We start from the raw sequence: 14,150 nt of genomic DNA, 5'->3' as shown, positions 1-14,150 counted from the left end.
CAGCTTCAGAGAAAAGCTTTCTACCTTGGCTATGACGACAACAAAATGCGTTCTCGATTTCTCGTAGTCCAGGGTGACCCCTGTTTTGATGCGCAGGACACCGCTGTGACGGTCTATGGTAAACTTATTAGCATGGAAGTTCTAGAAGAAAGGAAAAGAAGAAACAGCAAGAGATTACGGGTATGGAAATAAGATTGCCGTAGCGATTCATCTTTTATTTCATCTGCTAAGGGAAAAGACTAGAATAATGATATGGTGTGGGTGAATAATGTATTTGATGAATTTCACCGCGGTGTGTTTATGAACAATTCATGAACCAGCCACGGGTCTCTCATTATCCAGAATAAATCAGTTACCTGCAATGTAGATTTTTTTAATCTTTTAGTATTTCATTGTGAAATCTTTAACTTTGGTTAATGCAGTTCATTGCATGGAAAGAGGTAGGGAGGCTTAACAGAAAAAAAGGTGAGAGGAAAAGGAAGAAGCAAAAAGGTGGTATCTCTTAGCGTTTCAAAGTTCTACTAGCTTAAAAAAAATATCAGGAGGCTTGCATGCATAGATTACTGTCAATAGAGTTGTGTTTTGGTGATTACTGTGATATACAAATAAAACCTAAAAGGCATGTGATTGCCAAAAAGGCCCCAAAACTGTCTCCCTCCATTCTCTTGGACTGAAGGTATCTACAAACACACCTCCATTTGGGCATCCATACACAGTGGCCGCTGTCGGATAATCTTGGCCTTTTCAGTAGACGTCACCACCTGCCTACATCAGACTTTTGGGGAGGTATTTTTCTGTGTAACTTGACAATTCCCAGCAACTGTGCCAAAAGACACAGGAACATTTTTTCAACAAATATACGTATTTAGTATCCTTTTTGCCACCCGAATATATTGACTAGCCACAGAAGTTTAAAATTGTAGTTCCTTGGCTTCAGAGTCTATCAGCTTACTGGAAAAAGCCCTGCGCAAAATTGTGTCCTACACACACGGTATTTTAAAAGGATCATAACTGGTGCAATTAGTACTAAATTTCAATAAGGCACTCAAGGTGTTCTTGCACAGTATGTCCAAGCTCTTAACAGGGTTAGCTTTAGTTTTATGTAAGTATCCTCATATTTGTATGCAAAGTAAACATTGCAACAAATTGCCTTTGGTTTTGCTTCCTGTTGCCTCCTGAATAAGGGGAACTGCAGCTAATCTGGAGGAAGCTGCTCCTAGGAAGAAGGAATTTGAAGGGTGTAACGCCAAAAGTTTCCCTTTTGGCATGCAGCAGGCCTGTAATACAGCACTTCAGTTGTGAATACGGAGCCCTTTCTGTTTCTCACTGGGGGGGGGGGGGGGGCAGCTGAAAGGCTGGCTTCAGGCAGGCATGGCTTTGTCCGTGAGACTTGGTACCTCCTATTTCACACTGCGACCCAGCGCGCAGCTCCGCACCAGCCAGCTACACCGAAGCGCTCATTTGGGTTTCCAGTGCATTTTGCTTTCTAAAGCGAGCTGTTTCACGCTTCAAAAATCCCACATGCATATGAGATTACAAGTCAGACTTGCTCTCCCCGTCACTCCAAAGAAAGGGCCAGTAGGAGCCCTGCTGTGAGGAGTCCTGCTGGCCAGCACAGGAGTGACAGTGGCAACTCCAGCTGCTCCCTCTGCCTGCCGGGCTGCACCCGGCTGTTTGCAGTCAAGCGACACCCGTTCTCCCAACGCTCGCCTTCTTGTGCGCAGCACAGATTTGGTCCTACAGGCACTAGCAGCAGGCTCAACCCTCAAATTATTTTTAACCTGATTTCTGAGAGCTCAATAAATGACAGATGTTTTTTGAAGGTACAGGTAATACCTTACCTGCAAGAAGTACGTGATACTTCCTCCAGAACCTGTGTCTTTGTCCACTGCCTCAATCTTAAAGATGCTGCTGCCGGAGGGAGTGTTCTGTGACCAGAAAGAGTTACCAGAGTCACACCAGAGTGGAAAAGCAGGTGAGTTAGAAGAAATGAAAAATAAGCATGCAAGAAGGCAGAAAAAGAGAGTGATGGCAGAAAGAATATAAATTCATTGAGGGAACCAGAGAGCAGAAAGAAAAGAGGGAAGAGATTAAAGATGGAGAAAACTGGGGAAGAAAAAGAAGGGAGAAACACTTTTCGGAATAAAAATGACAAAATCTCAGCAAAGATAGAACGCATCCTATTCCCACTGAAGTAACTTCTGAAAACTGCCAATGACTCACATCTTGGAGCTTACCCAGAAAATAACACCCCTTAAGTACCTACAGACTCATTCCCCAAGTCTGCAGTGAGTACTCAGTATCTACCCAAACCCTAAAACAATAGAATGCAAGTTAGTCCTGCACATCTTGTTCTTTTACCAAAAACATATTAGCTCCTCTTTACGTCCTATTGAAATATAGTTCTAGTATGCAAAGGAACTTCACCAACCTCTGGGACTTGGACTATGTAAGGTGTATTGATGAACTCCGGGCTCTCATCATTAGCATCCATTACAAGGATCCTGACTTTTTCAGAAACCTGAAGTAGAATATGGAGAACATATTATGACTCAGGCTAATTTTTAACACTTAACTGTTCATTTGCCTACTACGGTGTAGTCAAAGGCAATGAAAAATTGTGTTGTAATAGAGTATTTTTGCACTACTGAATCTAAGCACATAACAGAAAATCCCATAATCCAGAAGAATTTTCTTTGTGGAGAACAACCAGACATCTCCAAACTAAATAGGGGGTCTTGAAGTGCTTTATACTTTACAGATTTGGGCTGATTTTCAAAAGTTTTCTTCTTTATGGCATTCAAGAGACCATGATGTATTTTATGAGAATATACAAAACACTGTCAGTGTCTTTTGTACAGACAGAAAAGAGCATTCATTAATGCCTATTTTGATATCATGATACTAGGTTAATAGCATGCATAATTTGGATGGGCAAATACATGCTACTAACATGTAACAATTCATCTTCAACAAAATGCATGTCCTCTTTCTAAAAATACAGAAGCAGGCATATTTGACCAACAAAACTTCCTAGGTGCGTCCAAGTGGACACGTGGATGAGATCCCATTATTTCCTATTTACAGAGGCTGCCAGGGCAGTTGTGCCTGTGGGATGCTGGCACCTCCCAAACATTTGTTGTAGTAATCTCACTTAATCTGTTTGAGGTGAGGAAGAACTCTAGAGTTATCCAGTCTTGCGGATAGCAGAAGGGTCCCGCTTTTGTGACACCTTTAGTGATGAAGCCCAGGCCTTCTTTTCGACAGAGTAATATCCTGGATGGGACAGCATCTGTCTGTAAACTGGAAATGCCAAGGGAATTTGTAGAGCTAGGCTTGTGCAGTGCCTCAGGTAAGTCCTTCATGATTAGGCACGATCAAAGTTTTATTCTGCAGCAGGCGAGAAAACTCCCATCACCTTTGCCTAAGCAAATCTTCTTAATGTCATGCCAGAGAAACATTGCGGGGGTGGAGGGACAGTCCAGCTCTTGGGTGTCCAACAACTGGTTCCTATAACGTCATGCATTTCTCTAAAAAGCCTCCAGATATTTCTTAGGTATGAATCCTACTGAGCTGACAGTGAAAGTTCACAGGAAGCTGTGGTAATGCTCAGGCCACTAAGACACTCTTTCAGCTTGCACGACATTGGAATTGTCCTCACGTAGCTGAGCAAGGAGCAGGGGTGAGACTTGAGCTCCTGGGAGTTCACTGGCTCTTGAAACAGGAGGTAAGACTCTAATAAGATTATGTTTTCTGGTAAAATGAGATAGTCCCTGTAAGGTAATTTAATAGGAGGAGATATGTGGGGACAGACAGTTTGATAAACTACAGCATATTTCAATACTTACTGTACTCAGGCCATCTGAAATGCGGACAATAACTTCAATCTCATCTTCCTTCTGCAAACCAAGAAAATGCCTTTGTTAGAGAGATGGTGTTTGCCCCGATTGGAAAAGGGACTGCAGATGTAAATGCGCCTCAGCAGGTAGATCAAAGTAACAACTAATACCACCAAGCCATCAGAGCAGAGGCCAGGAAGCCCCCCCAGAGGCTCCAGCTGCTGGGCTGCTTGGACTTTGTGTGGCTACTGTCAAGAGATGGTTGGTCTGGGAAACCCTGTTGTCCTGTAAAGCGTGAGTGAAAATCAGTCCTCTTTTTCAAGAAACACTCCCTAAAAAGGCAGGATTGCTTCAAAATTCCTCGGTCTCAGTATACAGGATTTTGAAGGGTTTACCAAGTACTGCGTACCCTTTCTGCGAAGGAGACGTGAAGGGTTCAATGCCTGTGATCCAGAATAAGGCTGCCTTTGGGCCATTGTCACTGGGAGCACCTTTAACCCACACGGTTACATGGGCTAAAGGACTGTGATGTAGCTAGAGAGGCATCCCAGAACACTGCTTACACAGACCTCTTCCTCCTGATGACGGCAGAGTCCCCTGGCTGAAGGCCAGAGGACTGTAACCACCCCTAAGCTCTTGGTGGAGTGCAGGTGGGGGGAGACAGGGGTAAGGAGTAAAGTTCTCTTTGCCGCAAGCTGGACAGACAGCTGCCAAAAAATTTGATAGCAGTGTCAGTGGCACAAGTCAACTGGAAAACAATATGATGAGTGAAGCATAATGTTTCAGAATTGCAAAGTATACTACACATTTCAGAGGCAAATACATCGGCATTGTCCCTCAGAGCCACAGATCAAATTAAATGGAAGGAAATTCCACAAACACATGGAGCGCTGCCAATTTCAGTGTACCTCTCTGTCGAGCTCCTCGATCAGCGTAACATTTCCAAGGTCCTCATCAACAGAAAAGTAGCGTCTTGATCCAGCTTCATAGGCCAGGCCGTACGTCACGGGATCTCCTTCTGGATCACTTCCATTCAGAGTGTACACATGGGTACCTGAAAAATCAGTGTCCATCAGCATTTCCCTGTGGTTACTTCAGTCAGTGAATGTTTCACTGGCGTGTTCCTTAGTGACTGAGCTACCTGGCAGCAGGCAAAGCTCTTGTGAATCAAATCCACTTACTGAGACATACGGAGAAGGAGACAGGTCAATAGCCCCGATTGCCACTTTTCAGCCTACTGGTTAAACTGAGTTTATCAGCGCTCGTTTCTCTCACCTCAGGCCCTTCCCTGTGGAACTGCGCCTAGATCAATACTGTTCACACCATGGCGTTTGCACAGATGACAAGCTCTTGGCTAACTCTCAGCCCCAGTGAGTCAGAAGCGATGCTGATGTACGACTGGGTGACAACCTCAGCGGCACCAAAATGCCCTCACGCACCTCTGCTCTACGGTAACAGTGGAATTGCAAGCGAGCAGGCAGAGGATCCAGCAGTCCAGAGCTCCCACAACACTGGACCCCAGCTCTGAAGCTCAGGAGACACAAGCGCATTTGTGGCTTTTCCATTTTCAGAACTAGTAGATGCAAAAGTCTTCTTTCCTACTTCACTCCCCCTCATTAGCTCCCTCTCATTAAATTCTCTGACACACCCACTCACGCTCATACCCACAAAGAAATTCTCCAAACTCATCAATGTATTTCTTTCACAAGCTGGGGAAAGAGAGGTTGTTAATTCTATTTTTGAACATTTGAGAAATTGGTGCCAGTTTTTCCAGTAAACTGACTTTGTTTATCAGAAGTCATACTTCCTGGGGGAGTTATAACACCCACGTTTGCAAAACATGGTGACGGCTTATTAGTACTATTTTTTTAAACTTACATGTCTGTCATTCTACTGTGCATTAATATATTCATCCAAATAACTTCAAGCACTTTACAAATACCAGTTAACTGAGCCTGAAATATAAACCGCTGTTGTTTCCTTCCGATCCGCTATGCCTTGGGTAAGGTACCTGAGATACTCAGAACAGAAACTCTGCCTTACATCCCACAAAGCTCTCTGCACTGGAAATACTGTGGCTGAGCAGCTCACTGGTTAGTAGGGAGTTTGGCTTGTGCATGGAACACAAAGATACAGTGGAAGGATCCCTGCTAAGAAGGTTAGCAGAAAGTTAAGGAAGAACACAGTTAGCAGAAGACTCCAGTTTTAAACTGCTCTGGCCTTGAGTTTGAGAGATTTTTAGTTCCGTACTCAAAAGCCGTAATCTTTTCCTCATATACCCTCTACAGTGACAGTGGAGTGTTTCAGTGACCAGACCGACACGCTTCTATTTAACTCGAGCTTTGGTCGAGGTCCTGCCCACAGTACAGACAGGTCAGCTGCTTGAACATTTCCTCAGTTTTGCAGTGCAGCCTTCCACTCCTCGTTTGCTTATTCCTTGGCATGCAAAATGTAAAGTAAACAGATTGGTGGGCTTAATGGACACACAATGTCCAGGCATCAGCGGTGATATTCAGAAAACAAGGCTGTCTTCTTTGCATAGCAAGAAATTATGCCAAGCCACATGGGATCTGTGCTCACTTATGAGTAAACTCTCCTATGATAATTACCAAGGCAATATTGGGGTGACTTTACGCAGAAACACGTTCCCATTGCAAATACCAGTGGGCCCACAGGAGCACAAACAACAGATCCTGTTACGAGCCAGCTCAGCCAGGTAACAAATAGTCAAGATCTGCAAAACTGGTTCACAAAGCTACAAAACACTTTCCACATTTTTCGGAATTTTCCCACAAAATAGAGTAAAAAATAACAACACACCTGTAGCCGAGGTCCCCCAAAATTATTAGGGAACGACAATGAGCAGTCCGATGAGATGCTTTTCTGATTGTAACAACTGAACTGTGTAAGTACAAAGAAATGCAAGGAGAGGAATAAACTGGCACTGATATAAAATCATGTCCTGCAAGGACACCTGCCTCCTGGTACAGCTGTCTACATAAGAGATGGAAAATTGAAGACCGTTGAAGGTTCTGCAGCACCAGCGCTGGCTGCATGTATTCCTGTTTTTCAAAAGCTTTGCCTTACTATCACAGCTGGGGCCAAACCGAGAATTCAGGTGTCAACTGTCAGCACCTCACCGATGTCATTATCAATACAGCACTTCTCTTCAGCCTTTTCCAGTCATTAGCAGTTTTTCCTACCTAGTCGCTTTTCTCCCCTTGCTTTTAGTTTTTCCTGCCCCTTCCCCTTTACACACCACTGGCTGTCCTGCCTGTTTCTAGCCAAGGCGGATGGCTGTGGAGCTGCCATGTAGAGCAGAAACAGGACGGACACCGCAACCCACATCGGGGGTCTCTCGGAGCCTGGGGGCAACAGCCAGGCACAAGGTCGAGTGCCGTGAGTGGGGCTGCCCTCAGCTGCCGACGGAACAAGAACTGCAGAGCACTCCTCAGGTATGGCAGGGCACGTGTGGGGAAGAACAGACTGCGAAAGTTTAGGTGAATACATTGGGACCTGGGCTTGCTCTCCTGATCACACAATTTTCTCTCCTACGTTTTCCTGGAATTCTTTTATAAGGAAAACAGGATTTTTCTTGCTGCTAAATATGAGAAGAAACATTGATATTGGTACAGACTGAAATTACTGAGGTTTCTGAGCAAGTAATGAAGGACATCATTGACCTTTACACTGGACTGTTTGCTTCCTACCTAAAGCTGATGCTTCTTCATTTTTCATAATATGGGACACTTGTGTGCCTTTTAAATTGGACTGTGGACCAAAATTTTTTTTCATAGCTTATTATTATTCCTAATTTTTTTCTGAATTGTAATTTCACTGCACAGTACTCTCCATATCATTAACACCCCTGGGAACACTTCTCAGAAGAGTGTTAATGCCAATTAAAAATCTCCTCTCAGTGTGCTATCTCTAACGGTTGAAAAGGACGTAAATGGAAAAGCAGCTAAAATCTTATCAGTGAGTATGAAGAAAACAGTCTCTCCCTGTCAGAAAGATAAGGGAATAGAAGAGCCCGTACCTGGGGATATGGCAAATGCCGTGTGAGGGCCCCAGTCGGCAGAGCTGGATGCTCCTGGTACCTCGCGGATCGTGCAGCAGGCTGGGGTGGGCAGGTCTGGGGGAGTGGCCCACTGCTCCCTGCTACAGCTGCCTCCCGTGAGCCACACCAGGATTTCACTCTGCTTCCCTATTCCATCTTAAAAATTGTTTGCTCTTTGCTCCTGACACTAAGGCTGAACGGCTATCCCATGATGCCATTGCTCCATTTTACTTCATTTCTGACTTAAATTTATTCCTGACCAGCCTCTGCCCATGTGCTCTGGGGCTGGTGTTGCCCTTTCACTGAAGATATGCTCTCCCTCTCTGCTCTGCGACACTTGGCGATCAAACCCCCTCCCTGCCAAGTTAAACGAGCCAAGCACATTTTGGGCTCATGCTCAGTCTCCCGGTTGTCTTTGCCACCACAGCTGACATCTGTTAACAAGATGCTGAGAGGGACATCCGTGGCCATGCTCCCAGGACAGGGCACCTCTGCTCCCAGTGTCACTGCAAACACCATCTCGCCCAGGGTTACGTGCCTGCTGTCCACCTGTCTCAGCCAAAAGCCCATTTCCCCAGCAGGAAAGCCGATGTCAGTTAACACAGAGCCTGCAGATGGACGCTTTGCGCTCCAAGGTCATGCAAAGCAAAGGGAAGCTCAGGATCCTGGAGGGCATGGACCACACACTAAGACTACCTCAAAACCAGCTCCTTTCCCACTCCCTACCAGCTACCGCTCTTTCCCCAGCACTGCCAGGTGACTCCTGCTCCCCCCCTGCACACCGCAGTGGCCGATGAAGCGGAGGCACGGCCTGGACTGGCATCCCCAAAGCCACGGCGGCTGCAGCAGCAGCACAAATGGCCCTGGCACTGCAAGTGCCTGCGGCAGGGACAGGGAGGTATGGCGGCAAGCGCTCAGCACAGGGCCCCAAACACTACTCCACCCGCAGCAGCGGTGCGTCCCTGTGGCACCCACAGCGAGGAGAAGCCACCTGAGGGCAGTTTTCTGATGTACCTCCAGCTTCTGTTAGAAGAATAAAAACAAAGGCGAAGGCTGTAAGACCTGCGAGCCCCCGGCGCACCGCTGCGCAGTGCTGTACCATGCAGGGCTCCCCGTGCTGCGCAGCGAGGCGGGAGGCAGGCTGTGTCTAACGGTGTTGGTCCAGCAGCTCCTAGCTTTCCTAGGGGGGAGATTTTCATTTCTGCAAGAAGCTGAGTAGTTTTACACCTTTAAAAATTTAGCCTTCCCAGAGTCATCTGGATGCGAGGTCTTGGTGGGTCTCTAGATTTCAAGATGCAGCTTGGACTAAACTGTCCATGTCTGTGTCCTTGCCAGTCAGAAAGGAATTATCATTTACAAAAAGCAGCATGTTAATTCTTTTGCTGAGATATTTTTTTGTGACAAGGAGGGCTGAAAATAAACTGTGGGCAGAAAAAATTCCTTGCAGGTCCCGCAGCTACTGTGCCTGTGGCGAATACAATACAGAAACACATACACAGAGATGGCAGAGTGCCAGGGAGGGATCACTGAGCACTGAAGGAAGGACTGGGAAACACATTAGCAGGGACTCTCAACAGTTTGGGGACCATCAGTTGGATCAGGGTGATAGAAATGGGGAAGGAACAATGGGTACCAGAGGGGACAAGAGTCTCTCCACAGCCAGTTGTGAACAGTGGGAAGAAACAAGACCAGGAGCGTGTGGGAACAACAGGGCGAGCTTGAAGGATGGAGAGATGTGAAGTGGTGGGTCAGCCAGGGGTAAGTAGCTGGCAGATCAAAGAACTACCTCTGCAAACTGGCTGTTAATGGAGAGGAATGCATACTCGTTGGGGGCATGGGGAAAAAAAGAAAGGAAAACTGCGAGGATGAGGGGCACGCAAAGATCTCCAAAGCACTGACGATGCTTGGGCTTTGAGAGAGTAATGAACTTAGGCCTTCTGCGTACGCTTCAATCCCTTGCTCTGCTGCTGTTCTCAGTCCCGCTCTGTCCCCACTATGAGGGCTTACAGGGATTAATGAGGTAAGATGAAACAAACAACCCGAAATAGCATCCTACACATGCCTTAAGACCCTCATTAGGAGCACACGTACATTTTGTATGTACACAGGCAGCTCTTCGCAAAGAGCTGCTCCCCCACCTGCCCTGCGGAACAGCCACACGAGCTGCAGCTGCTATTTCAGTTCTTAACTTTTCCCATTCTTCTTAAATCTGGCACTGAAAGGGGCTGCTGTTCTGGCCCTTCTTACCTCGAGGGGTCTCGTGCTCTGCAGCAATAAACAGGATCTGGGAATCTGCAGACACTTTCAAGCTTTCACACAAGAATACTGTTTGCTGTTTTTATGATAACTTATGTCACAATGCATGTATCTTGGTAGATCACAATGATCTACAACTAAGCAAAATTTCACAAGGAAAAAGAAAGTAAAGGATGGTATGAGCATGATAACATGATTTTCTTAAATTTGATGCATTCCTGCAGCTGCAGCGCTGCAATTTCTCTTTCTACAGTCACGTAGAGAATCCATTGTCTCCTTTTGGTGCTCCAGAAGGTTGCACGTCCCTTGCCTACAGATGCCTGAGAATATAACTAGCAGATGCCACTTTGCCAACTGCTTGTAATCTCAGCAGCGCCAAAGACTGTAAAATTCCTGGAAGTTTATTAAAGCTGCTGTCCATGGCATTGCTCACATCAGGCACCGGCTGCTGCCAAGAAAAGCATCTTGCCTATGACTCCAAATTTTATGTAAGCCCAGGGAAGACCGAATGGCAACCTGCCCATTTTCGCAGCACCTAAGCCTGAGTGAAGCCATCCAGAATCAAACATATGAAGGTTTTAATTCCCCTGTTCTGTCACTGATCATCCTGCTCAAACTGAAAGACGACTGCTGGAGTGAGGATTCTTGGGACTGGCCACCAACATGGGAAACCAGATGCCTTCTCCTCCTTCCGGAGGATGTCAGGGCAGAGGGATGAAAAGTAATAGCCTCCTCTGCGGTGTGAGGGGGGCCCTTACGGGGCCACAGAAAAGGGCCAGCCTGGTAGCCATTTAGCATGGGCAGTGTGTGAGTCCGCAGCAAGCTCTGGCATGAAACTCTGACTGTGGTCTGACACGTACACTGGTCATCTTTGCCCTGCGCAAAGCCAAACGCACACGCAGCACTGTGGCCCCAAAGCATGGGTACCATTCCTGCCCTCCCGTGGGAGCCTCTCTGCCAAAGCATCCCCAAGGAGCGGCTGTGCCGATGTGGGCAGTGCGTAGTAGCAGGAGTTTGCACCAAGCAAATCCCGAGAAGCCATGCACCAAGGGAACTTGCCAAAGTGCTTTCAGAAGACAGGACACTGTGGTACTCGCAGCTTTTAGTCAAGGTGTTCTGTGAATTAGCCCAAAGAAACACTGGCAGCTGCCCAGCAAAGCTACCACATTTTGATTTCTAAAAAGTAAGGTCTTATCTCCCTTTCTGAAGGGTTTCTCTAGGCCTTTTGCAAAAGCCTAGACTCAACACTTCCTAACCTTTCACCTCAGAGAAATGCTTTTAGTGGCACCTTTGGAGCTCTAAGCCAGAAGGTGCTTTTCTTTTGTCTTTTAAAGCACGTTTATACAGCAAATTAGAAGTACAAGCCAGCCAATGTAAACACATTCTGGATGAAGCCAGCAGGCATGAGTCACACCAGCACTGAAGACAGAGCAGCTTGAGCTTCAGCACTGCTGCAACCAAAGCATAAACCCTCCAGGGACCTCTACGTACCTAGTCTAGTTGCTAACGTTACCATAGCACGTGTGAAAGCCCGTCACATATTTGTCATTATTCTTATTCAGGCCAGTTACAAGAGCACTAACACAGGCTCTGATCCCTCACACTGCTGCTTTGCTGACAAGGCATGCACGTTTTCCTTCTTTGCCTGCCTGGAGTCCCAGATCAGATGCACTGGGTCCCAGCGCTGGAAAATTACTGCTGTCCTTTGCTGCTGCAGGGAGTGCTGTCACCTGAGACACCGCGTGGCCCTGCGGTCCTGATAGAAGGACGTCTTTGCCTGTGTTGCTGCTGCGTGCCATCTCCAGCTCCCCATCCCCAGGCAGGAGGCTGGAGGTTCCCAGCTGTGGCAGGGAGAGGCGGATGCTCTGTAGATGCCTGCGAGCTGGCACCACGCCAGGGGACAGGAGTTCGATGGCAAGCCGGCGCGTTGTACTGCTTGCGGTTTGAGCGGTTGAATTGGCAAACATCACCCCAAACAAACCGAGTCGGGGTCCCATTTTGCAGCTCCCTGGGCTTACGAGCCTTACCTACCCTACTAGACAAGCGATTGTGCCGGCTAATCTTACTCCAGCAATCAGCAGGGCTGTCCAGATCACTAAGGCCAAGCGAGTGTGGTTTCCATGTGACTTCAGGCAGAAGTACAGCAAAAATCGCAGCTCTTTGGGCTGCCTCTGGCTTTTGCAAGTGCCACTACATTACTGTTGGCCTTCAGCCGAGGTTTCCATTTAAGCTTGACCAAGCTTATAGCAAAACCCTGCTGCATCAGAAGCAAGCTCTTTTTCAGTTCATCGGCTAGATGCGTCACTTCTGTGCTGTGTGCCGCCTTCTCCCCCTCCTGTTCTCTGGTTAAGCAGGCAAAGGAGAAGTCGCTGCTTCCCAGCCACCCTCTCCCCATCCCCTAGCATGCCCGGTGTGGATCTTGGCTGGCATTAACACAGATGGGCCAGAAATGGAGACTTGGAGCAAACCCCAGGCAGCTGCCTTCCAAAGCAGTGAGTGATCCCTGGTCACTTTTAGGAAGGCAAAGATGGCAGCATCAGTCTTCCAGAAGAGGCTGTTCCCTCTGGATCCTTCCCTCACCTCCCCAAGCTGCCCAAGCCCTGGGAGGACAGGGGTTTGGATGCACCCCTCCATGCAGCCATCTTTCTCCTCTGTGCATGAGGGTAATTAATGGGTGCTTTGGTACCCAATTTGCAATAGCTAAATACTCTTCTGATTTAGCCCATAAAAGCTACAGACAAACAGGAGCAAATCCTAAACAAAACCACAGAGCGATGTTTGAAGAAAAGGTAGTGTTCATCACTGTAATGTATTTTACATAAATTTTTTTAAATGTTAGGAAATTATTCTTCCCCGTGGAAAATACAGATTATAAATCACCCTTCTGTTCTTAATTTTTCTTAATGCAACTACAGTTAAAAGAAGCATAAACAGACCTGCCTCAAAACGCTGAAAGCTGAAAAATATACTAGTTCTTGAATTTTCAATAAAACAAAACTAAACCTTTTTAAAAAACATCAGTTATTTAGACAAAGCTGTTTTCACTCCATCTAGAAACATTTTCTACTATTTGTACTGTAAACATGAAAAAAATGGGATAACTGTTCAAAGGAAATCATCCTTCTGTTACTTTTTAATGCATAGCTTGCTCTTCCCAAGGCTGATAAAATTATTAGCAACTAGCCTTTCTTCTCATAAGCATTTACAAAAGTTGTAAGTAGTCCCTCGCCACCATGGATTTATTTCTGACCCCGGAAGGTCTGTGCCTTGATACTGTGAATATGCTGGTGGACCAAGAAAAGGAGCTAAAATGCATGTTTTAAATTACAGCTACAATTCAAACAGGTCATTTTAAATTGAGGCTGATTAAAAGCTTGAGAGAAAAACATTAAAGACCACAGTATATAATAACAACTTACAACCAAACAGATGTTGCTAATCAAAAGAGCAAGCAGCTCCGGTTTCACAGTTTAAAGATACTGATTTTAATACTGACCAACAGGTGTGTCCTCCGAAAGGCTGAGAAGTGCCATGTTCCCGTTCGTGCTTCTGGCTCCATTATCGAAGAAATAGGGGGCATAATTTGCCTGAACTGCAATTAAAACAAAACAGAAGGCAAAGAAAAGCATTTTGTAGGTGGCAGTTATTTGGCTTTGTTGCCTGACTCTCAGTAACCAGGAGCTGTTTTGGGAATACTATGAGTATGTCACATACCCAGTTGCTGCAACGAACTTTCAGAAATATATCCATACAGATTTTTTAATAAAATTACTCCTGCATGCCACTGTGCCAGTATTCATACAGCAGCAAATAGAGAGTATATGAAAAAAAAAAAAAAACCCAAACAAAAAAAATCCACCAACCAAAACCAACAGAAACAAAACAAGTAGCAGGATCTCTCTAAAACATCTCCATCAGTTCCAGACAGTTTACAATGACTGTACACCTCTCCCCTGCTCTACACATGCAAGTCTGAAATTTTCCCAGTGCCTCGG

General features: G+C 46.1%; 1 protein-coding gene across 1 annotated transcript in view; it reads right to left on the bottom strand.

Moving 5' to 3' along the window:
* Window positions 1–14,150, bottom strand: part of CDHR1 (cadherin related family member 1) — a gene marked incomplete at its 3' end in the record, with an annotated part of 84,368 nt that overhangs the window by 32,151 nt on the left and 38,067 nt on the right. The window contains exons 5-10 of the mRNA XM_080402815.1: window positions 13,652–13,747; window positions 4,748–4,893; window positions 3,849–3,899; window positions 2,432–2,521; window positions 1,842–1,928; window positions 25–141 (exon numbers count right to left, since the gene is read on the bottom strand). Of these exons, the coding sequence (XP_080258941.1) occupies window positions 25–141; window positions 1,842–1,928; window positions 2,432–2,521; window positions 3,849–3,899; window positions 4,748–4,893; window positions 13,652–13,747 (587 nt within the window). The remainder of the gene's footprint in view (window positions 1–24; window positions 142–1,841; window positions 1,929–2,431; window positions 2,522–3,848; window positions 3,900–4,747; window positions 4,894–13,651; window positions 13,748–14,150) is intronic.

Source organism: Falco punctatus (assembly GCF_963210335.1).
Source record: "Falco punctatus genome assembly, chromosome: 9".
NCBI lineage: Eukaryota > Metazoa > Chordata > Aves > Falconiformes > Falconidae > Falco > Falco punctatus.
This window is presented reverse-complemented; position numbering and strand designations above follow the sequence as displayed.